The 21,327-nt window shown below is 38.2% G+C and overlaps 2 protein-coding genes across 15 annotated transcripts in view; one reads left to right on the top strand and one right to left on the bottom strand.

Annotated features, from left to right (window-relative positions):
* The window catches only part of ppfia2 (PTPRF interacting protein alpha 2), a 341,653-nt gene extending 325,343 nt beyond the window's left edge, over nucleotides 1–16,310 (top strand). For all 9 annotated transcript variants that reach the window (XM_008110919.3, XM_062982678.1, XM_062982677.1 and 6 more), the window contains 8 exons: nucleotides 2,324–2,353; nucleotides 3,949–4,124; nucleotides 4,383–4,480; nucleotides 6,956–7,131; nucleotides 7,228–7,296; nucleotides 8,089–8,248; nucleotides 11,225–11,322; nucleotides 14,787–16,310. In XM_008110919.3, coding sequence (XP_008109126.2) covers nucleotides 2,324–2,353; nucleotides 3,949–4,124; nucleotides 4,383–4,480; nucleotides 6,956–7,131; nucleotides 7,228–7,296; nucleotides 8,089–8,248; nucleotides 11,225–11,283 — 768 coding nt within the window. In that variant the 3' untranslated portion in view covers nucleotides 11,284–11,322; nucleotides 14,787–16,310. The remainder of the gene's footprint in view (nucleotides 1–2,323; nucleotides 2,354–3,948; nucleotides 4,125–4,382; nucleotides 4,481–6,955; nucleotides 7,132–7,227; nucleotides 7,297–8,088; nucleotides 8,249–11,224; nucleotides 11,323–14,786) is intronic.
* acss3 (acyl-CoA synthetase short chain family member 3) overlaps nucleotides 1–21,327 on the bottom strand; it is a 98,359-nt gene that overhangs the window by 23,576 nt on the left and 53,456 nt on the right. For 3 of the 6 annotated variants that reach the window (XM_062982681.1, XM_062982683.1, XM_062982684.1), the window contains 5 exons: nucleotides 21,184–21,306; nucleotides 19,297–19,396; nucleotides 18,965–19,140; nucleotides 18,390–18,497; nucleotides 7,074–8,381 (listed from right to left, as the gene is read on the bottom strand). In XM_062982681.1, coding sequence (XP_062838751.1) covers nucleotides 18,426–18,497; nucleotides 18,965–19,140; nucleotides 19,297–19,396; nucleotides 21,184–21,306 — 471 coding nt within the window. In that variant the 3' untranslated portion in view covers nucleotides 7,074–8,381; nucleotides 18,390–18,425. Of the gene's footprint in view, nucleotides 1–7,073; nucleotides 17,586–18,389; nucleotides 18,498–18,964; nucleotides 19,141–19,296; nucleotides 19,397–21,183; nucleotides 21,307–21,327 lie in introns of those variants that run through there. The other 3 variants (XM_008110915.3, XM_003221140.4, XM_062982682.1) reach the window with 3 other exon arrangements.

Raw genomic sequence — 21,327 nt, 5'->3', positions numbered from 1 at the left:
CATGATAATGTCAGTGCACACAGTTATCAATGTCCATGTCCATGATGCCAGAGGAAAGTAATATGTAGCACTACAGAGCATTATTCCTAGTCTAGCATACTGCATAGACTGTGCCAATAAAATAACATGAGCTAAGTGATCCAAGTTTTTTTTTTAAAAAAAAAGAAAAGAATACAAAATGTTTTTAAAGCATTTAATCTTACACACATTTAACTAGTAAAAATTCTCATCACCAACAGAGGGACGTGCTTCTAAGTAAACATGTATAAGGAATTAATCAATTTTGTCAGCAATCTACTTCTCCAACGTATTTTTATTTATTCTTGTGTATCTTGTTCAAACATTTTCTAGACTTCAAATGGTTACTATATAGAATGCTCTATGTATGATTAGCATAATATACTAATCATATATTAGGCCGGGCTGTGGCACAGGCTGGTTAGCAGCCAGCTGCAACAAATCACTGACCAAGAGGTCATGAGTTCGAGGCCAGCCCGTGCCTGTGTCTGTCTCTTTCTCTGTTCTTTGTTATGGCATTGAATGTTTGCCTTCTATGTGTGCAATGTAATCCGCCCTGAGTCCCCTTCGGGGTGAGAAGGACAGAATATAAATACTGTAATTAATTAATTAATTAATTAATTAATTAAATAATATACAAAGCATGCATAAAATGACTAGCATATATACCTGGTGTTGCCCAGGTGTCAGAGGGGCAACTACCTGCCAGCTTTCTCCCTTCTCCAGCTTTGAGAAGGTCTACCTCACAATGTCATCATGGCAACATTCTGGCAACTCTTGGTAGCAGACTCTCCTTATGGTTCTTTTTTTCCTTTCTCCTTTCCACTCAAACAATTTCTTCCTCTCTTTTTTCTTCCTTTGTTTTTCCCTTGCTTTCCCTCATACACCACCTCTTTTTTTCCTTCCTTCCTTCCATCCATTCTTCCTTTTCTCTTTCTTCCCTCCCTTCCTTTGTCTCTACTTTCCCCCTTTCCATTCTCTTTTTCATTCTTTCCTTCCTTCCGCTCACACCCTTTTCTTTCCTTTCTTTTCCTTTCTTCCCTTTCCTCTTCCTTCTTCCTTCATTTCTCTTCCTATTTTATTTTCTTTTTTTATTCCATTCCTTCATTCTTTTCCTTTTCTTTTTCTTTCTCTCCTTCCTCCCTCCCTTAACCTATATACACCACCTTGCAACAGCCAATCCACTCCCTTTATTTCCCAGTCACATAACAAAGGGTCACTTCACCTAGTTGCAACCAATTCACTTTATTCCTTTTCTTTCCCTCTTTTGTGGAGATTTTCTTTTCAGTTACAACTCCTCCATTCTTTTAAGTTGGATAATGAAGGGTATGTGTGCCAAGTTTGGTCCAGATCTTTATGGAATATATACATACTCTGACTTTTATATATGTAAAGATTCAGTGTCATTATGGGGTAGTGAAGTGGTTCCCAATCTTTGGTTCTCCAGATGTTTTACACTTCAGCTCCCATAATTCCTAATAGCCGGGGGTTTTTTCGCGCCAGGAGGGACTTGAGAAACGAATAGCTGGTAAGCTGGCTAGGATTTCTGGGAGCTGAACCATTGTAGAAGTGATTTGAGTGTTAGACTAAAACTCTAGAAAACCAAGGTTCACAATCCCCTCAGACAAATCACACTCTCTCAACCTCCGAGAAAGGTAATGGCAAGTCCTCTTTGAACAAAAATTGCATCCCAAAGCCCTGTTATAAGATTGCAGTAAGGTGTCTATAAGTCAGAAGTGACTTGAAGGCAGACAACAGCAATGGCATTTGGGACATTTTTGCAAGAGCTCAGCATGTCCCCACGTTTCATGGGTTAGAGTTACACTGACTAACAAGGAAAATTTGTAGAGTATGATTTTTTTAATCTGCCCAGTTTTATTAATAGCATTCCTTATTTAACAATTACACAATTGCAGGTGGATTCAGTTACCTTTCTTAATGAAACTGAGGCTCAGAATACACTATAGATTTTAGAAGAGATTCTTCCTCAACTATTGCATCTGATTGTTTTCATCTATGTACAGTATCACACATTATTATTATGATGTTTATGTTTATTTATACCCTGCTTTTTCTCTCCACACGAAGACTCATTTGGTATGCTTTTTTGTACATGGTCATTAAAAGATAATTGTTGTCTTAATTTGCAAGTCTGATTTTTTCATAATGTGACTTTGAGGAAATATCATTGTTCAAAGACAAACAAGAGTATAACAGATACTTCTTTTTTCTATCTAGTTTGATCCTGAATTTTGAGTAATGTTGTTTTATTCATACTGTATTTCTTTTGTGCTTGATATTCCAGAAAGAGAATGAGGAAGGCAGTTGGGCTCAGGTATGACTCTTTTCCAATTTAACACTTTTCTAGTGTGTATAACTATAGTGAAGTGTCTTGTTCTAGGGATATGCCAGGTCTTTTACAGATGTGAGTATACTGTTAGATTTAATACACTTTCTCAAAATGAGAAATTAATATTTTATGGTCTCTATGTTTTAAGGAATAAATAGCGTTATCTCTCAAGTTATATCTTAGGCTCTGCCAGAACTTTCACATGGTTTCGTGGATTGACAGGCACTGAGACCTTTCTGTTTCATTTACACACTTAGCTAGTAGCTCTGTGGTTCTCAACCTTTGTGTTCCCAGATGTTTTTGGCCTACAACTCCCAGAAATCCCAACCAGTTTACCAGCTGCTAGGATTTCTGGGAGTTGAAGGCCAGAACATCTGGGGACCCACAGGTTGAGAACCACTGTAAGTAGCTACTGTTCCACAAACACCTCTCTCTCCCTCCCTCCCTCTTTCCTTTTTCTTCAAATAGTTAAAAAAAGACACAGTCCAGTTTTTGTGTGTGGTAGGAGCAACTTGAGAAGCTGCAAATTGCTTCTGGTGAGATAATTGGCTGTCTGCAAGGATGTTGCCCAAGGGGCACCCGGATGTTTAATGTTTTTACCATCCTTGTGGGAGGCTTCTCTCATGTCCCCGCATGGGGAGCTGGAGATGCCAGAGGGAGCTCATCCGCACTCTCCCCACATTCAAACCGGCAACCTTCAGGTCAGCAACCCAACCTGCAAGTCAGCAGTCCTGCTGGCACAAGGGTTTAACCCATTGTGCCACCTGTCCAGTGATATGACTCCATTTACTTTTGGAGAATGTGGTTGGATATTTGTCCCCTACCAAGTGGCAGTTAATATAGAATTAAATTCACCAGATTGACTTTACTTATTAATAGTGCTAGATGATGGAATACCATTACATTATGCCAATAATTGGAATGTGAGGGCTTGGTGTAGCAGGAATAGTCATTTTAAGTACTATCTAGTTTCAAGCAGAGAGACTGGGCAGCTAAACATAGCTCATAACTTCATGTAGAAACCCAAGGGACATACACACACTTCAGCTTTTACTGTGCCTTTTGCTTTTATCTGGGTTTGACTCTAATCTGTAATTAAAATATTCAACATGCCTGTATTATTATATATCTGAAAGCCAGTCTCCAAAATTGACTACAGAGATGCCAACTATAAATATCTTTTGCATGGCAGCTACACAATATTAAAGAATAGTATTGCATCACTGTCTAAATAATTTATTTGGCAAAGGTAAAACTACTGGGCTATATCTAGCCTGTCATCCTTTAACACAAGACTTCTATCACCTTTAAAAACTGGATTTTATTCTTATGTAAGTACTAAATCTGATATTTCGATTCTACTTATGCTAATGAACGTGCAGCCCTTGTGCAATCATCCGTTTCTTGTCATTTGTTAAATAAGACATTCCCTATTGATTGGAACTGTTGCCTTTGTTGACATTACATAAAGGATATTATAAAATATAACTGAGGGATCGTAAAGATTAAAAGAACCAAGTTTGTTTTTATTGTTATATTTGATGCCAGCAGTTATATTTTCCTTTTATCTCCTCAAATAGACCCTGGCTTATGGTGACATGAACCATGAATGGATTGGTAATGAATGGCTTCCCAGCCTGGGATTACCACAATATAGAAGTTACTTTATGGAGTGCTTGGTAGACGCGAGGATGTTAGACCACTTGACGAAAAAAGATCTCCGTGTTCACTTAAAAATGGTGGATAGCTTTCATCGGTATGTTAGCATAGTATATTTATAGCGTAAGACAGAATGCTAAAATTGTGAAGCCAAATGTTAAAATCGAAATACTGTTTTCTAGTGATGTGCATGTGTACATACATGCACTTGTTCGTTCTTTTTTTTGTGTGTCTTGTCGACACCAAGATACAAAGTATTCGATCTTTATGAAACATGTTAGGCAAAACTTTTCATATTTTCAAAATTGGGTTATTTTTACCTGCTGAGTAACGTTTTATTTTTCTTAAATAACAGAACAAGTCTACAGTATGGAATCATGTGTTTAAAAAAGCTGAATTATGACAGAAAAGAACTTGAAAGGAGAAGAGAAGTAAGTCAACATGAAATAAAAGGTAAGACATTACTAACAGAATTGTCTTCTGTTACTTATCTTTTGAAATTTCCCTCTGTTGGATTCAGCATCCTTGTAGGTTCAACACCTGAGTATGGCATACAAATTTTCTCAGATATAATTCCAAATGAGATTGCAAAAACAAATTATATTAGGTGGATGATTTCTGGAAGGCCTCTGCAATGGCCAAAACTCTCTCCCTAAGCCTCAGGAGTCAAACAAAAGGTATTTTCAGTGCAAACAATACCAGAGTGTATCAATAAAACATAAGATTTCTCCTACAAAGCCCTATACAGCTCGGGCCTTGCCTATCTCCGTGATCGCATCTTCCCCAATGAACCGGCACAGGCCTTAAGACCTGCCGGGGAGGCCCTCCTCTTGCTCTCACTGCCATGCCAAGCGCTACTGGTGGGGATGAGGGAACGGGTCTTCTCGGTGGTGGCTCCCCAGCTTTGGAACGCCCTCCCCAGAGGGATCAGGCAAGCCCCTACATTGCCCTTGTTCCGCAATGAACCGAAAACCTGGTGGTTCCTGCAGGGCTTCAAGCAAGATTAGTTCGTTTGTTTAACATGCTGACCCTACTCTGCACACTATTCAACCCCAGGCCCTATGATACGCTGATGTACAAGTCTTTATCTATTCCTTATAATTGACTATGTCTACCTCACAGTCCCGATTACTGGGATTTGACTCCTTGATGGAATATACTGATTGGAACTGTAACTGTGTCCATTTTAACTGAACTTTTTTTTTTACTGTTGTCTTATGATGATGTTTTTATTATGTTTGTTATGTTCATGCTGCTGTATAATGTCTTGACTATTGACTGTTTTTTGCACACATGTTGGAAACTGCCCCGAGTCCTCTCAAGGACATGGAGCGGTATATAAATAACGGTGTATTATTATTATTACTTTTCTCCTTCCCTGTTTATATGTTTTTGGTTGAGATTTTTGATTTGTTGATTCACTGCACCTGTTAATAACTCATTTGCATTTGTTTAACATATTGCCTGAGACATATCATCTTGCTGACCTATGGCCAATTACCAGGGCGGACAAAATGTAACAGAGTTTAGGCCATACACATGTTGGTATGGCATGTGGGAAGGAGGGAGGCTACTTGCAAAATGCTTCTGTTACGGCTCTAGATTAAGGTTCTGAATGATGCACTGCAACGGGACAGAAAACCCATTTGTGTGAGCTGCAGAGATGTCGATGTACAATATATGCTTCTCTTAGTATAATTAGAGTAGCATGTATAAGGACATTACCTGAGTGCAGGAGGGGGACTGCCCACCTGCTTTCTCTCTTCTCCAGCTCTGAGAAGGTCTGTCTCACAATGTCTTCATGGCAACCTTCTGGGCACACTCTCTTTGTGGCTTTCCCCCCTTCTTTCCTGCTTCCCCTCATATACCTTCCTCCCTCCTTCTTTCTTTCTTTCTTTCTTTCTTTCTTTCTTTCTTTCTTTCTTTCTTTCTTTCTTTCTTTTCTTTCTTTCTTTCTTTCTTTCCTTCCTTCCCTCTCTCCCTCCCTCCCTCCCTCCCTTCCTTTGTCTTGTTTTTTCCTTCCCTTCCCATACCTTTTCACATTTTCTTTCTCTTCTTTCGTTTTTCTCTCCCTTTTCCTTTTCTCTCCTCTCCTCTTGCTTTATTTCCTATGCCCGAATACCTTTCCCCCTTTCCTTTCTATTTTTTCTTTTCCTTTCCTTCTTTTTATGTATTTTTTCTTCCTCCCTCTCTTCACCTTATACACATATCACCTAGGAACAGCCAAGTTGCTTCACTCTTTCTTTGTCAGTCACATCACAGAGGGCCACTTCACCTAGCAACAGCCAATTCATTTTGTCCCTGTTCTTTTCCTCAGCTCTGGGCCCAAAAGGGTTGGTTTTTTTGTTTTTTTTGGTTCAGATCCCTCAATTCTTTTAATTTGGATAATGAAGGGTATGTGTGCCAAGTTTGGTCCAGATCCCTTGAGTCTTTGGAAATTAAGGCCCTTCCGTTTTTATAGCACACCAGCAAAGGGTTCTCTAGGTGCATTATTAGAGTGTATAAAATTAATTTATACTCTGAAACTGAACAAATCAATCCAGTAGGATAGTTAGTATAGTTTCCCCATAATTCCCACTAGTTATGTGGCTATTTTGTGGATTAAATAGAAGGGTAAAATGACATGGACAGTGTCAAGAGAGTAGACTATCCTGAGAAAGGGGATCACATGCAAAGCAGAGTATAGATTGTAATGTTTAAGTGTCACTGCATTCCCCTCACTGCAATTGTAGGGGCCCACACGGAAAGGTGTGAGTTAATTACATAAGCAGTAAATGTTTCCTGCACATAGAACCTCCCTTTTCTTGTATAATACAATGATGTTTCTATAAGTGATACAGAACTGGTTATTCTCCTAGATCTCCCTACAACCCCACACTTCTGGAAGTTCAGTCATTAAGGAAATGTTTCTCGCCTTCCTTCTTGCAGATGTGCTGGTGTGGAGTAATGACAGGGTGATACGCTGGATACAAGCAATTGGGCTACGAGAATATGCAAACAATATCCTAGAAAGTGGTGTTCACGGATCACTCATAGGACTTGATGATAACTTTGATTACAGCAGTTTAGCTTTATTATTGCAGATTCCAACACAGAATACACAGGTAGGCAGATGAACAAGTTGTTATAATTAATCCCTAAAGATATTTGTCTGTTTTATTCATTTATTTACTTCTATTGTTTGATTTGGTTAACATTAGGCACGACAGATCCTCGAAAGAGAATACAACAATCTGTTGGCACTAGGAACAGATAGGCGACTTGATGAAGTAAGTGGCATTACTCATACATACCAGAGTCTGAACAGCAAATAACAATAATTGCTTACTATTAACAATTTGCATTAGAAAAGATGTGAAGTATGGAAAAAGTCTTAAAATGCTATCATTTAGTAAACATGAGCTTCCAACACAGTTATATGTCCTCACATGGGACTGCAGATCTTTTTCCCCAATATATCCATAATTTATTCACTACAATGCCATACTATCAGCATTAACTATAAATGTTTCATCAAACTAGGGATATATGGGATGGAATTAACCATTATGGTAGTCCCAGCTTTACTGTAGAATAGAATATATCAAAACTGATTCAGAACAGATGTAGGAAAACTTACGATAAATGAATGTTAATGAACTGCTTGTGCTAATCTGTATACACTCTAGAGCCTTTTGTTAGTAACAACAGTGGTGACATTGCGTAGAGGACTGTGAAACTGTTAAACTGTTCAGCAGCTCTAGGTGGCCAACATATAACCATCCATATATACATATATGAAAATGATAACACGCAAGCAGTACTAGAAATAAGAATTTTGAATTAGTGATAAGCAAAACAGTGTTTTTAAATATATACATAAAGAATAATCTCCCAACTTTGCTATTCCTGAAATTCAGCAGATAATAATAAAGGCGAATATAATGATGATCTAGATTAGGAACAGGCGAATGTAGATCCCCCCACAACATTCCAGGCAGCATTTGCCTACTTTGGTGGCCTGGTTAGAGTTTGTAACAGCTGTCTGTTTTAGTAAAATTCAAACACTTGTGCATCAACAGAGTGATGACAAGAATTATAGGCGCGGTTCTTCCTGGCGAAGACAATTTCCTCCACGTGAAGTCCATGGGATCAGCATGATGCCTGGCTCTTCAGAAACACTGCCAGCTGGATTCAGGTTAACTACAACATCAGGACAGTCACGGAAAATGGCAACTGATGGTATGACATTAACCCTTTGAAAACAAAAGTTCTATTGCTCGGTACAAGATAACATTTCAGTTTTCTATTGCAAATCCAGCTTAGTTTCTGGTTTAATTTCATGTAAAAATATTTGCACACTGGAAGTTAATATCTGGAAGAAAGCACATTAAATGAAATCGTAATAGGTACAGACAGCAGATGATCTTTTTGGGGGCTGGGGAAAATACAGAAGAGTATTTTCAAAGTATTAAACCTTCCATCTTTTATAATACCTGTTCAGCACTGACAACTGTGATGAAAACTTGAAGATGCTGCCAGACTAACGTTGCATTTACACTGTAAAATTGTAGCTCAATGTTATGGTACCAAGGGAGTGATAGGCTGGTTAACAACACTCTGGCAGAGAAAGCTGAAGACTTTATAAAACTACAACTACCATGATTTCCCATCATTGAGTCATGGCAGTTAAAATGGTGTCAAACTACATTAATTCCAGTTTAGATGCACTGTTAAGTCTGGAACCTTCCATATGTCAGATGTTATTTGCTTTTTGTGTCTTGCTATTGGAATGTTTCAAGCTATAATATGTAGGAACAATAAAAGCACATCCATATGAAATGAAGAAGGTAACAGAATAACGTAGAAGTGAATTTCCCCTTAGCTGTTCACTAATCTTGAATTAAAGTGACCAAAAGACAAAGCTAGAAAAAACCTAGGAAGCTGATAGTATGAATATCCCCTTTTAGAAATTCTGAACTAATTTTGAATAACATCCAAAGAACTCTAAGATTTTCATGCAGTTCATAATCAGCTGAAGGCATCATATCAGCTTAAATGTACCTGGTAGGAACAATATCAATATACACATACATAAAAAATGAGTGCCAATACTGCCTTTCTAGAGCATGAGAGTACTACAGTTCTCAAGAACAATGGTAGGCAACTTTTGAAGGGCTTGGAGTCTCATTGGGCCTCCAGGAGACCTTGGAGGGTCATACACTACCATACTCTTCCAGTAATGATTTTGAATATTTTTACCATTGTCTTCTTGCCCCATAGAGCAATTTCACCATTTTGGGGCTCTTTCTGAGCCATTTTATGCCCAGGAAAGACTCTTTTTCAAAAGGGAGCCAGAAAAAAACACTCTCCCTGGCCTAAAACAGCTCAGAGAGGGTAAATCAAACCATACTCCAAAGCTCTCAACTTAATGAAAACCACAACAACCGTCTTTATGTTGTGACTTTACATTTTGAGAAAAGAAAGCAATGGTGGAGGTCACCAAAGTTAGGAAGAGAATTCAGCCCCTCATTATATTGTGAAAGAGACCAATTACTCTTGGAATTTGAGTAAGACTCTCCCTGAAATGAGCTAATTGGGGCTTATCCACATCAAGACCAAATTCATTCTAAGTTTGTCCATCTGAGTCTAAATTGGATCAGCCAAGAGTATATGTCAAGCACAATTACTATATCTGCCTCCCCCACCCCCATAGCTCACATATTCCTATGCACAATGTTTTAAAAGATATTTTGAACAGAATATCCTTTGTTTAGATTTTGTATAAAACACTGGAATAGGTGTGTTTAGTCCATTAAGTGCAGAGCTTCCCTCTATTTATACATTTATATGTATCTATGCATTACGTGTCACAAAAACACCACTTTGTTTTGGGTTTACTATGTTTTTAGTTGTTGTGGTTAATACATGCATTCTAAAAAAAAAAAATCAATGAATTGGGCTATAGGAGATACACACCACCCTTTCCAGAAGTGTACCACAACATCAGATATTGAAAAGCTTTGGCTTCACACGCCAGTACCATGTTTGGGAACCAGAGAACACCCTCCTTCCCCATCAAAGTAATATGCCTGCCCTACCTTCAAGTAGCGATGGAAAATATTCAACAACTCAGGAAAAAGAAATGAGAGGAGATTCTTGAGTGTCCGAAAACCCTGGTGAGGAGAATCTTCCTCAAACTCATTTCATTTTTTCTCAATCTTCCAACTAGACTAGAGAACTGAATTCCCAACATATGAAGTCCAGACTCACCCTTCTCTCAACCCCCTGGCTCAGCCATATAGTGGATTGCAGAAGAGTGCAGGCAGACAAGGAGAAGCACCAGCCATAGCAGCGCACACACTGCAATTACATCCTATGGGACCCTTGCACAGACCTCTCAAAGATCCAAAAGTGTGCCTTACTGGCTTGCCCCTCCTCCCATCAAACATTACATGGTGTGCCAATGGGATGGGGGAGGAGGAGGATAACCCTTTGTGTGAATGAATAATTTAAACAAACATGTCCCTACCTTCAGCCCCACTAGATATCTGTGGGTGGCTATAACAGTCTAACAGCCACCCAGCCATATGTTGAACATGCCTGAATAGTTTTGTTCCAGACTTTATCTGGGGCATGTGTCCATAGACCCTTTTGAATCCTGGGCATTTGTGTTGACATCCAAAAGAACAGGACTACTGCCACCATCTCTAACTAAACATTGTATATTGTTTGACTCAGGGTGGAGAGCTGAGAAAAAAAAAACCAATGCTTGTTGGATCACATGCCTTCAAGTTGTTTTTAACCTTTAGTGACCCAAATGCACAACTATCTTGGGGTTTTCTTGGCAAGATTTGTTCAGAGACGATTTTGCCTTTGCCTTCTTTTAAGGATGAGAATATGACTTGTCAAACATCACCCAATGGGTTTCTGTGGCTGAGTGGAGATTTGTACCCCTGTCTCCGGTGTGATATTTCAATACACCACACCGTTGGTTACCCGTTGGTTCATATTTAAGATTGAATAATATGTATTAGTATTTTAGCATATTTGTATATTAAAGAGGGGCAGGTAATTAGCATTAAATACGCTTAGGTATTAAAATCTCTCAGTAAGCTACACATTTTATCAGAAAACCTATATTGGGGAGTTAATTAAGGAGGCTTCTCCGAGTCCAGGTTGCAAGATATTTACTGAAGTTTTGGTGTGTAATTTCAGTTGCTTCGGCACGGTTGCAGAGGTTAGACAGTTCTACAGTTCGCACATATTCATGCTGACAAGACTAGCATGGAAAAAGAGCTCTGAGCTGAACTAATGTAAGTATTCAAACATAAAAATTGGGAGGCTATATTACTTATGAAAATGAACATCTAATGTACATCTGGTAGTGACAGATTCTGCTGAAAGGCTGGGAACCTTCTGATTTTTAAAACTAATTCTTCTTGTGGTGATAAAGTCCTGTGGTCTACACCACTTCCAAATGCAAATATGTCTCCATACGCATGTATAGCATGATTAGAATGGGAAATTTTTGAGACCAGGAGATCAATTCCAATTTGGGAATATTTGAAAACTTATTCCAGGAGCTGATAGAATCAATATGAAATGGGTATGGAGAAATGGCACATTTTAGCTTATGCAAAAGCCTGCAAAACCCATAGCTGAAAATCCATAACTGAATTCCATGCAACTACTTGCAACATGCATGAAAAATGAACTGCTTCAATTTCTACGGGTTTACCAAAGGTTAAATGTCTGTAATGCTTCAATGTTTTAAGGATGTTCTACTATTCATCAAGTTTCTGTAAAGGAAGAGGAACAATTTTGCATGGAAACTAACAACAACTGGGGAATCTTCAGCCCCCTGAGAATTTTGACTCAACCTGCAGCTTCTTAGACTTTCTAAATTGACAATGTAACATTTACTAACGTGAGCCCGTATCTGCAGTCTGAAGCAGTACAGCTGCACCCACAGATTTGCCACCTCTATGACCAGGTCTAGCACAACTGATTTGTGGAATGTGTTACAGATCTGAACTTTATAATGTATAGTGGGAGCTGGCTGGAGACAGTAAATGTTAAAACCTGTCTATTCACACAGTATTGCTGGCATTCTGGAATCACATTAACATTTGAGCATAGCAATTCAAATGGTGCTAATTATTCCATTTCATTCCAGCAACTTCAACTGTTAATTTAAGCAGAGAGTAACATGAACTTGGCTACCTCTGATCAGGATTTCATGTTAACAAATAATCCGAAAAGCAGATATTTTACATGTCCTGAGTTTTCCTAAAGGAGTTAAAGATGCTATCACAGCTTCTTATAGCATCTTTAAAGGGCAATGGAGAATTTTCTTTTGCAGTTTAAATAGTTATGGATTTGGTCCTGCCTCTGTGATGCATCCCCTCTAAACTAATTTCCTTTCTTCCTCCAAATGCCTGAGTTTTCATTTGTTAGAGTGATTGCTTTTGTCCATCCAATTTCTGAGAACACAGGATTCATAGCGGTTTTGTTTTGTACTGTGATTTCTTCCCAATGAGACCTATCTTCTTGCTGTTTTAAGCACCTGCCTTCCCTTTTAGGCAACAGCTGGCATGTCTTCTCTTCCCAGAGCACATCTGGATTGCAGATTGTGTCTGTCAAATAGGTTTTAACCCCCCCCCAAAAAAAACTTGCTTCAATATTAAGCTAATGGTAGTTCAACCTGACTACTGTAAGTATAAGGAAAACAACAACAATCAAGAACATACTCTTACTGAAATCATTCTTATTCTAGTTTTTGCATGAAGACTGCCTCCTGCCTAGCTCACATTTTCCCTAGGAACATTGCAGGCAGTAGTACTTCAAGGGACCAATGCTGTTAGGAGAAATGGGAGGAATTTCACTGGAAACTGGTATGTCTGCTTTTCCTCCAAACCAAGAGGGGGCAGATTAAAGGCATTTGTTTAAACAGGTCACTAATGTCATGTGTAGTTTGGCGTCAATTTCAAACTAATTAAAATCACTGCTTTTCTTTCCTCCAGAAATACCAAACAAAATCAGAAAGACAATACAGTGGGTTAGAATGTCATGCAAACAGAGCTACACAGGCAGTTGCTTAACACAAAAAGGGTGCAAGGATGTATGCCTCTAGAGGATTTAAAGGTTCAGAAAGGAAAAGAGGCCAAGTCTGTAGGCATCAAACCTATGGATTACCTAATCTGCTGTTATTACATAGGCTCAGTGATTGCATTGGAGTCTGAAAACAAAAATAGAACATTCTAACTGCAATCTGTAGGCCACAATAATGTATTAAAGGCAACCTGGGGGCAGGTGGGCTGACAACCAGGACACCAATTTGCCAGAATTAGAACAACTCAAGTTGTAAATGAGAGGAGAGTAGATCTATGGGTGGCCCCATGCGTTCAGTACAGTGGCAAAAACAGTAATTTGCAACCCAATACTACCGCCATCAAATGTTGTTTTTTTTAAACATGTGACAATTTCCACTTAAAAGCAGCCAGCCAGGGAAGGAGAGATATCCTCACAGACACAGTGTTACACCACCTGCTAAATGTTGGACTGTGCCCCAAACCTTACACTAATTAGCCAAAGCTCTTAATTAACAACCCTACTAGATGCAAGCTGAGTATCCCTTTTCTAAAGTGCTTAAGGTCAGAAGTGTTTTGATTTTGGAATTACCGTATTTGCATATGGGACCCAAGTCTAAACATGAAATTAATTTCTGTTTCATGGACACCTTATAAAAATAACCAGAAAGCAATTGTATACACAATATCTTTAAGAATTTTACACGCAAAACCAAGTACACCTACACAGAAAACAAACGTTGTTTCTATCTAACCACCAATGTGGATTATTTTGGAGGATTTCGGAATTCTGGATAAGTGATATTCAACCTGTGTCTCATTTTACATTCTTTCAATTGAGATTCTACACAATAGGCCACATTCCCAGTGAGTATATACAGGACTGTACCCTGAATCCAGTAACACCTTTGCTTTAGGTGTTATATGAAGGCTAGTTTTCAGAATGTCTTTATCTGATAGCTAAATAACATTATATATATTTCCTAATATGTATACTACTGCTCTGAATGGTAAAAAGATCTATATGATATAAGCTGGCAGAGATCGCTTAGGGGGTTGTTCTTATAGCCAGAATCCTATATGGACTTTTTGTATGTGTAAGCACCAGCATTAGGGTGCCACTTACCCCCTCCCACCAAATCCCCACTTACTAGGCAGCAGCTACTGCAATCAACAGGAACCTGTTCCTTTGTTGCTTGAGAAATGGCTGGCTTCCTGTGAGCAACCATTGCAAGAGACAGAAACAGGGTCCTTGTTACAATCCCCCCCTTGTACTGGAGATCACTTGTGTGTTTGGGGAGAGGGGGAGGCTGAGACGGCAGCCAGCCGCTTCCCAATCAACAGGGAAATAGGCTCTGTGTCGACTGTAGCAGCTGCTTCCTGGTATGTGGAGTTGTTCCTCTGTAACCCTTAGGGTTACACATTCATAATTGCCATACGGGATTCTGCTCCATACATTTTTAATGTTCCATAGCATCATCATCATCAACAACAATTCTAAGTCTCAAGATAAAACAGAGTGCATCTTTTCTGGCCCATGTTTCCATTGGTCACCAGTCCTCTTCTCTTAATGGTTCCACTTTTTTTCAGTCTGACATAATTATTAGTCTTAGGAATAAATAATTGTATATAATTGAATACTGCCAAGAGATTTATTAACTGACTGTACTATTTTCCTCCCTCTCTAGATGCCACCTTTTTCTTCTACTTTACCTGAAGTGCACTACCACCATCTTAAGAAAAGAAGCTTTTTATTCCAAGAACAGGGTAATAGGGAAGAAAACATAGATGTTTATCAGATTAAAATGTGTGGTGATCTTGTTACATATTAAGTTATAACATGCAATCTGTCAAGTATTATAGTCACACAGCTCATATTTGTTTCCATGGGGCTTATGTAGGTTTTGGATACAAACCCCACTGAAACGACAGAATTTGTAGTGACAGTACTGGACAGAATGCACCCACTGGATAGTTCAATAAAACAATAGCTACTGATTAGTTTTAAAAAATAAACCCCAATGTTTTATTTTAAATTTGGCCAAAGTGCATAAATCTCACTTTTACCAAAAAGAGGAACTCATTTTAAACTTGTCTCATCTGTTTCATTGTAATATACTAGAATTTATGTATTTACTGTGTATGAATTTCTTTTAATATGTGTAAGTCTCATGTAAATGGATATAAATATGATTTTTTTAAAAATTAAATCTATAGTACATGGGGTCCTAGTGCAAAAACTTGACAAGACAGTGTCAAACAATGCTGTTTGTATCTTTCCATTCCACCATTTTTACAGTTTTGAATTGTAGCAAAGTACATTCGATATCTTTAGCAAAGTTATTTGATGCTTCAACACCTTCCTACTTTTTAATGAATCTGTCAATATTTGAAGCTTAACACCTGCCTCTGATGATTTCTAACAGAAAGATCAAAACATGGAACTTGAGCCAAAAAAACCTGGACCTATAAAGGACAAACAAAATTGTTCCATTTACCTGTAGAAAAGCACTGTGACGGCTCTTCTTTTTAAACTCAAGATGAAGAAAAACTGTTTGCAAAGTCCAATACTATGACAGGGAATTAACAAGAGACATTCTTGCCATTGGCTACTTGTGGATCAAGAAGCAATTTAGCTTTGCTATAAATCACCTTTTTTCCTTCCAAATCCTTCACAGGCTAGCCAGCACTGGCATGAAACAAAAACATCAAGGGAAAATAAATCTGATCTTCAGCTGTTCCGTTATTTAAAAATATGCCCTCCATTTCTTCCTTGTAATAGGCATATTAGGCAGTTGCTTGTCTAATGTTATGATTTTATCTAATGGCCTTGCTGAGACTTCTCTGAAGTCAAACTTTACAGAGGAAATAACTGAAAGACAGAACGGTTAATGTATAATGTATAAAAGTTTAGAGGAGAAACTTATTATCTGATGTGGTTTTCTTTGGTGGTGTTATTGGTGTTTATTCTTTGTTTATATGGGAAGTTCCAAAGTAAGACCTAGTTAACTATGTCATTTATCTATTTGCTAAACTCCTGCTGCCTGATTTAGCTTAACGCCTGTCTTTTGGTTATTCCTTTCAGCAGGCTGATCTGAACATCTGCACGTACATTTGTTTTTACTGCGTATTTTTTATTTAAAAGCAGACTTCAGTTAACCAAACAGTGACAGATTTTCTCCCCTGTTGTCAATAAAAGAAATTCAGTGCTGTTTTATGTGTTCAGTCTGTGATGGGGCTGCATGTGCCATAGTTTCAAGTGCAACTTTAGAGATTAGCATTGCTTCAGGGATGAATATAAACATAACATTTTTGATTAACAAGCGAACAGAATGTGCTCTGAAAGACACTGTTGCAGTTTGCCACAAGGTGGCAGAATAAATGTGCTGTTTTATATATAGCAAAAATCCTCCAGTGCACATTTTTGTGCAAATGGATTTTAGATATGGCCACCAGAAAACTGGATTCACCCAGTGATTACTACACAGTAGATCGATGTAATCACCGAAGCCTTAGTAATAGTTGAATAGTTATAAAGCAAAAGTTTGAGGCATAGCTTTAAAAGATTTTGGGAAGCAGCATTCTGGTAAGATTTTCTGTTCCAATGACCTTTTAAATTTGCACTGGAAGACATTCCCACCTCCTCAAGGTCAGATGTTAATTTTTATACGTACATACCCATGCCCACGCACTCTTTCTCCTACATGTACTTAAGAAATCAACAGCCTCAATATGTCGAAGCATAGAGTTGGAAATATAATACATCTTTTTATTTCAGCAGGGTCTTTCTCAGGACTGCACAGTGGTTAAAGCAAAAAAGTTCAGTTTTATCATTAAATGTCAGCACTGACAGCCATATCCACCCAAAAACTCACACAAAAAATTTAAATAGTGACATTCAAAACCTAAATTATGATAACTGGGGTGTGTATGTATGTGTGTTTATGTGTGTGTGTTCAGCATCACTGGAAAAACCTAGCATTATTTTCCCTCTTTCTTGTAATGTGTTTCCAAATAGAATATCTAAAAGGTGGTTGGCCACAAATTTGTGATTTACAAAGGGGAAGAATTTTACAACTGGATAGCTGTCACTTGAGGAGAGTGTTTATCACATTCTTGTTTCCCAGACCTCTGATAAGTAGAGGGGATAAAATTTAAAAAATGTACTCATTATTTAGCTGAAAGTGGACAACAACCAAACATGACCACATGAGGAGAAAATATTTCCACTGATGTGTAGAGAGATGTTGATATGGAGAATTAATTAGTTCCCGCATGCTATGGCAAATTTCCCTTTCGAAAGAGAGTCATCTCTGGCCTGAACGCTAGCTACTGCTAGTCCCAGTGAGAGCAGACCCACTGAATCAATCCTAATCGGTGAATCAATATGTAATTACCAGGGATTCAATAAAAAGACTATGGTTGGGATTTCTTCACCATTCTCTGACCATAAGGTGATCATCTGCACCCCCAAAAATACAATCCACCTATAGAAGGGAAGGAACAGTATGAGCTCCGTTAATAGAAGAGTGAAAAAACACAATGAAAGTCATTATTTACAAGATTGGCGATCCCGAGGCTTGCATAGGAATACAAACTCAAGCTGCTGCCAAACCAATGCAGTCCATGACCTCTCCTATCATCATCATCCTAAATCACAGGCACATGGAGCAGCTGTATTCTTGCATATAAATGGCAACTCTAAAAAGCCAATCCAATCAGAGCTGTTATCCATCTGCAGTCTGGAATTGCGAGGCTTTGCAAATCCCCCAATCTCTGGTTCCAAGGAACAAAGTATGACAGTCAAACTTAGAAAAGCTTTATCCTGTTGCATTTCTGTGCCCAATGGTGAAGAGAGGGGTCTTCCTTTTACATATTGGTCTTATTTCTAGTCAAAACCCTTGTCCTCTTCTTCTTGCAGTAATGGAAAATGTTTGTGTTCTCCTAACACCAGAAGGAATTTTAGTCCTCAGAACTGAGTTACTGAAAAGGATTCTTTTGGGACATGGTAACAGTATGGCAGTATAATTAAACACACAATGAGATTGATGGAACTTTAAAGTACTTAATTTTGGCATAACATGCCCCATGGCATCACCTCCTGCTTTATAATTTATTATAGGTTTCAAACTGCCTACAAGTTACAAACTTTCCATTTAGACTAGTTTCTTAATTTAAAACAAGATGCTTCATTTAAAAATCACTACGAACTTACATTTTATGTACTACTGTAGCATTATACATGCCCAACATTTTTGCTGAACTAATATTACTGCAGTTATTAGACTTACCTGATATATCAGGTATTGCTCAGATTTGAACAACTATTACTTCAGCTTAGTCTTCAGCACTTCTTCAACATGCTTAAACACAGCAGGGTCCTCAATGGTTGGACTTATCTGAGGAAATAAGAAATCAAGATAGTAGGATTTTAACTGCTTTGCTGAAATCATACTATTTACGCTTCAAAAACAATGAAGTCATAACCTGTGGTTTAAAAGCCACAAACCACCTTCTTGTGATGGACTACAATCATCACTTCATTGCTTTTAATACAAAAATGATTTCAGACTAATGTGTTGAGTACAACAGTGTGAGAAAGTTATGGGCCATCTGAAAGGCATTTATAGCAAAGTTATTCAACTAAACCTTGTTAAATCAGCTATGGAAAGGTACATTTTGAATTGCTGCATGAGTCAATGCAATGGTTTAGCTTCACAAGAAGTCATGAATATACCACAAAAGTTAGGCATAACTTTAGGAGCATAGTGTTAAGACTGCAAACTTACAAAGAGCCCTGTACAGAACAACAATTTAAGTAAAGTATTATCTATGATCACTGCAGTAGCTGAATACTGCTATTCACCTTGTATGGTTTTCCATTCACTAAAGAAGAAAGAGTTGACCGCGGGATCTTGCCAGAACGAGTCTTCGGTAGCTGTTTCACAAATACTGCTTTCCGAAATGCTGCCACGGGGCCAATATTTTCTCTAACTCTCTTAACAATTTCTTCCAAGAGCTTTTCTTCTTCAGCCTCCACTCCTGATAAGAAATATAAGAGCGTAGTTTTCCGAAGTGGTTTTGTCCGTTCCTATGGTTACAATTCTGTTAGCCACCTCAAGGTCATAGACACGTCAAGGTATGAGCATGAACACCACCAATCACAAAGCTAGATTTCACCTCTATCAACAGTCTCACCATTTCTTAAGACGCACAATGCCAATGGCACATGGCCCTTTAAAGAGTCTTCTTGGCCAACAACCGCACAATCTGCCACATCACAATGGGACAAGACAGCCTGGTGCGAAAACAGAGAAAGAAAGCCCTCAATGAACACATTATAGTGACCACATTGTCCATACAAAGGATCTTGAAATCCAGAAATTATATCTTGTTTCTAATTTCAGTGCCATGGATAGCTTTCAGACTTATAATGAAATTAGCCAAGAAACTTGCCACAATGCAAAAATCCTGTGATAAAACTGATTATTTGAAAGGCTTTATTATTGCAGTTGGTTGCATGGCAGCTTGCATGTATCCACACAATGATGTGCCAATGGTGATTTAGTTTCCATACATAACACAATACCATTGTTTGCCAAAAATAAAATGTCAAAGTTAGATGGTGCTACATTTGTAACCTGCCAATTTTACACATTTCATTTTGTGAGATTCCAAAATTAAGACCAGTGACATACAGAAATGATTCAAGGCCTTTTCACTCAAATATTGACCGCAATTTACCACCTGTTTTTCAAAATGAAGACACAGTTATGCTGTAAAGATTAAGATATGCTGTAAAAATTACGACATATTTTCCCTGAAGCAGAAGAGAGAAGGTCTGAGAAATCTTCCTAACACTTAAAGTTAAATACAGTATAATTTATTTAAAGCTTTATAGCTTTGCATTATTTTTCTCAAAAAAACTAAGACTAGCAACATATGATTGCCAGAATAGAGAAACCATGTAATTTTGTCCTCAAATGTTCCATTGAGTCTGATAGCTGAGACTCATTCACTGATGGGGAAAAAAATCTAAGGAGCTGATTCCCCAAACAGCTCCTTCACATCTGTGGCAGGACTTTCTTTTTCCAGCCTTCTGCAACACCCAATGCTCTGCTCTCAATGGTGTACCTGACCCCAGGAGCAGTTTGGGATCTGCAAAGTGAGGAGTCACTTCCTCTTGGCTTTACTCACATAGTTTCATGCAAATGTCAACTGTTTAATCTGTGCCATAGGGTTTACCCAAAGCAGATTAAGTCTGTTTCCAACCCAATTTTCATGACTATTTTGATGCTAATTTTCCTTTAACACACTGGTTCATTTGGTTCAGCCTTTCCCATTATTTTTTTCCTTTTAAAATATCTTCCTTGCTGTTCTTGATCATTCCTTGCATTTGACACTGTTGATCATTCCTTTTTCTTCCTTTTGCCTTCGTTTATGTGAATCTTTTGTCCTTTGTGTCTTTTGTTATTTTAATTTTTAATGCTAATATAACAAGAAGAAAATGGCGGGTGGGAAAGAGAACCAGAAACGAACGCGTTCATGATGTCACTGATGATCAAATAACAACAGGTTAAGCTGTCTATGGTTGAATCCTATTGGTGCCTTACAATGGTGTAACTATGTAAGGTGTAGGTAGCATGAGAGAACAAGCATAGCTACTCAAGGCATTATAGAAACAGGTTGCTCACAATCAGCAGATTTTGTCTGTCTTTTATCACTACTGCTGTGCAACAATGAAAAATCTGAAACTCTAATGCGGCACAGAATGATAAAGTTGAAAGAAACCTCAAGGGCCACCCAGTCCCGCCACACAGAAACACCTAATCCAAGCACTCCTGACAGATGGCCATCCAGCCTAACAAGATTCTATTCTATAATGCTAATAGGATTCTATTCTATAATGTCCTCCAAAATATACAACTGGAAACTTGGTAATTCATTGTTCCTCTCAGCAATAAAATCTTGAACATTACATCTACCTTAAAAAGATTTCTAAGTCACAAGATGGAGATTTTAGTGAAGATTTAAAACCTTAGCCAGTTTTCATTTTATTGACATTTGCATTAGCATTGTACTTACCTCCTCAAGCGCACCTGCCGAAATTCTATGGCCTGCAACGTTGATTACATCATCCACTCGAGACATGACATACAAATAGCCCTCTTCATCCATATAACCTGCATCCATAGTATCATAGTATCCCTGAGAATAAAAGCAGGAGAA

The sequence above is a fragment of the Anolis carolinensis genome, chromosome 5 (assembly GCF_035594765.1).
Source record: "Anolis carolinensis isolate JA03-04 chromosome 5, rAnoCar3.1.pri, whole genome shotgun sequence".
NCBI lineage: Eukaryota > Metazoa > Chordata > Lepidosauria > Squamata > Dactyloidae > Anolis > Anolis carolinensis.
Note: the sequence above shows the minus strand (reverse complement) of the source record. Positions and strands in the feature narration are given on the sequence as shown.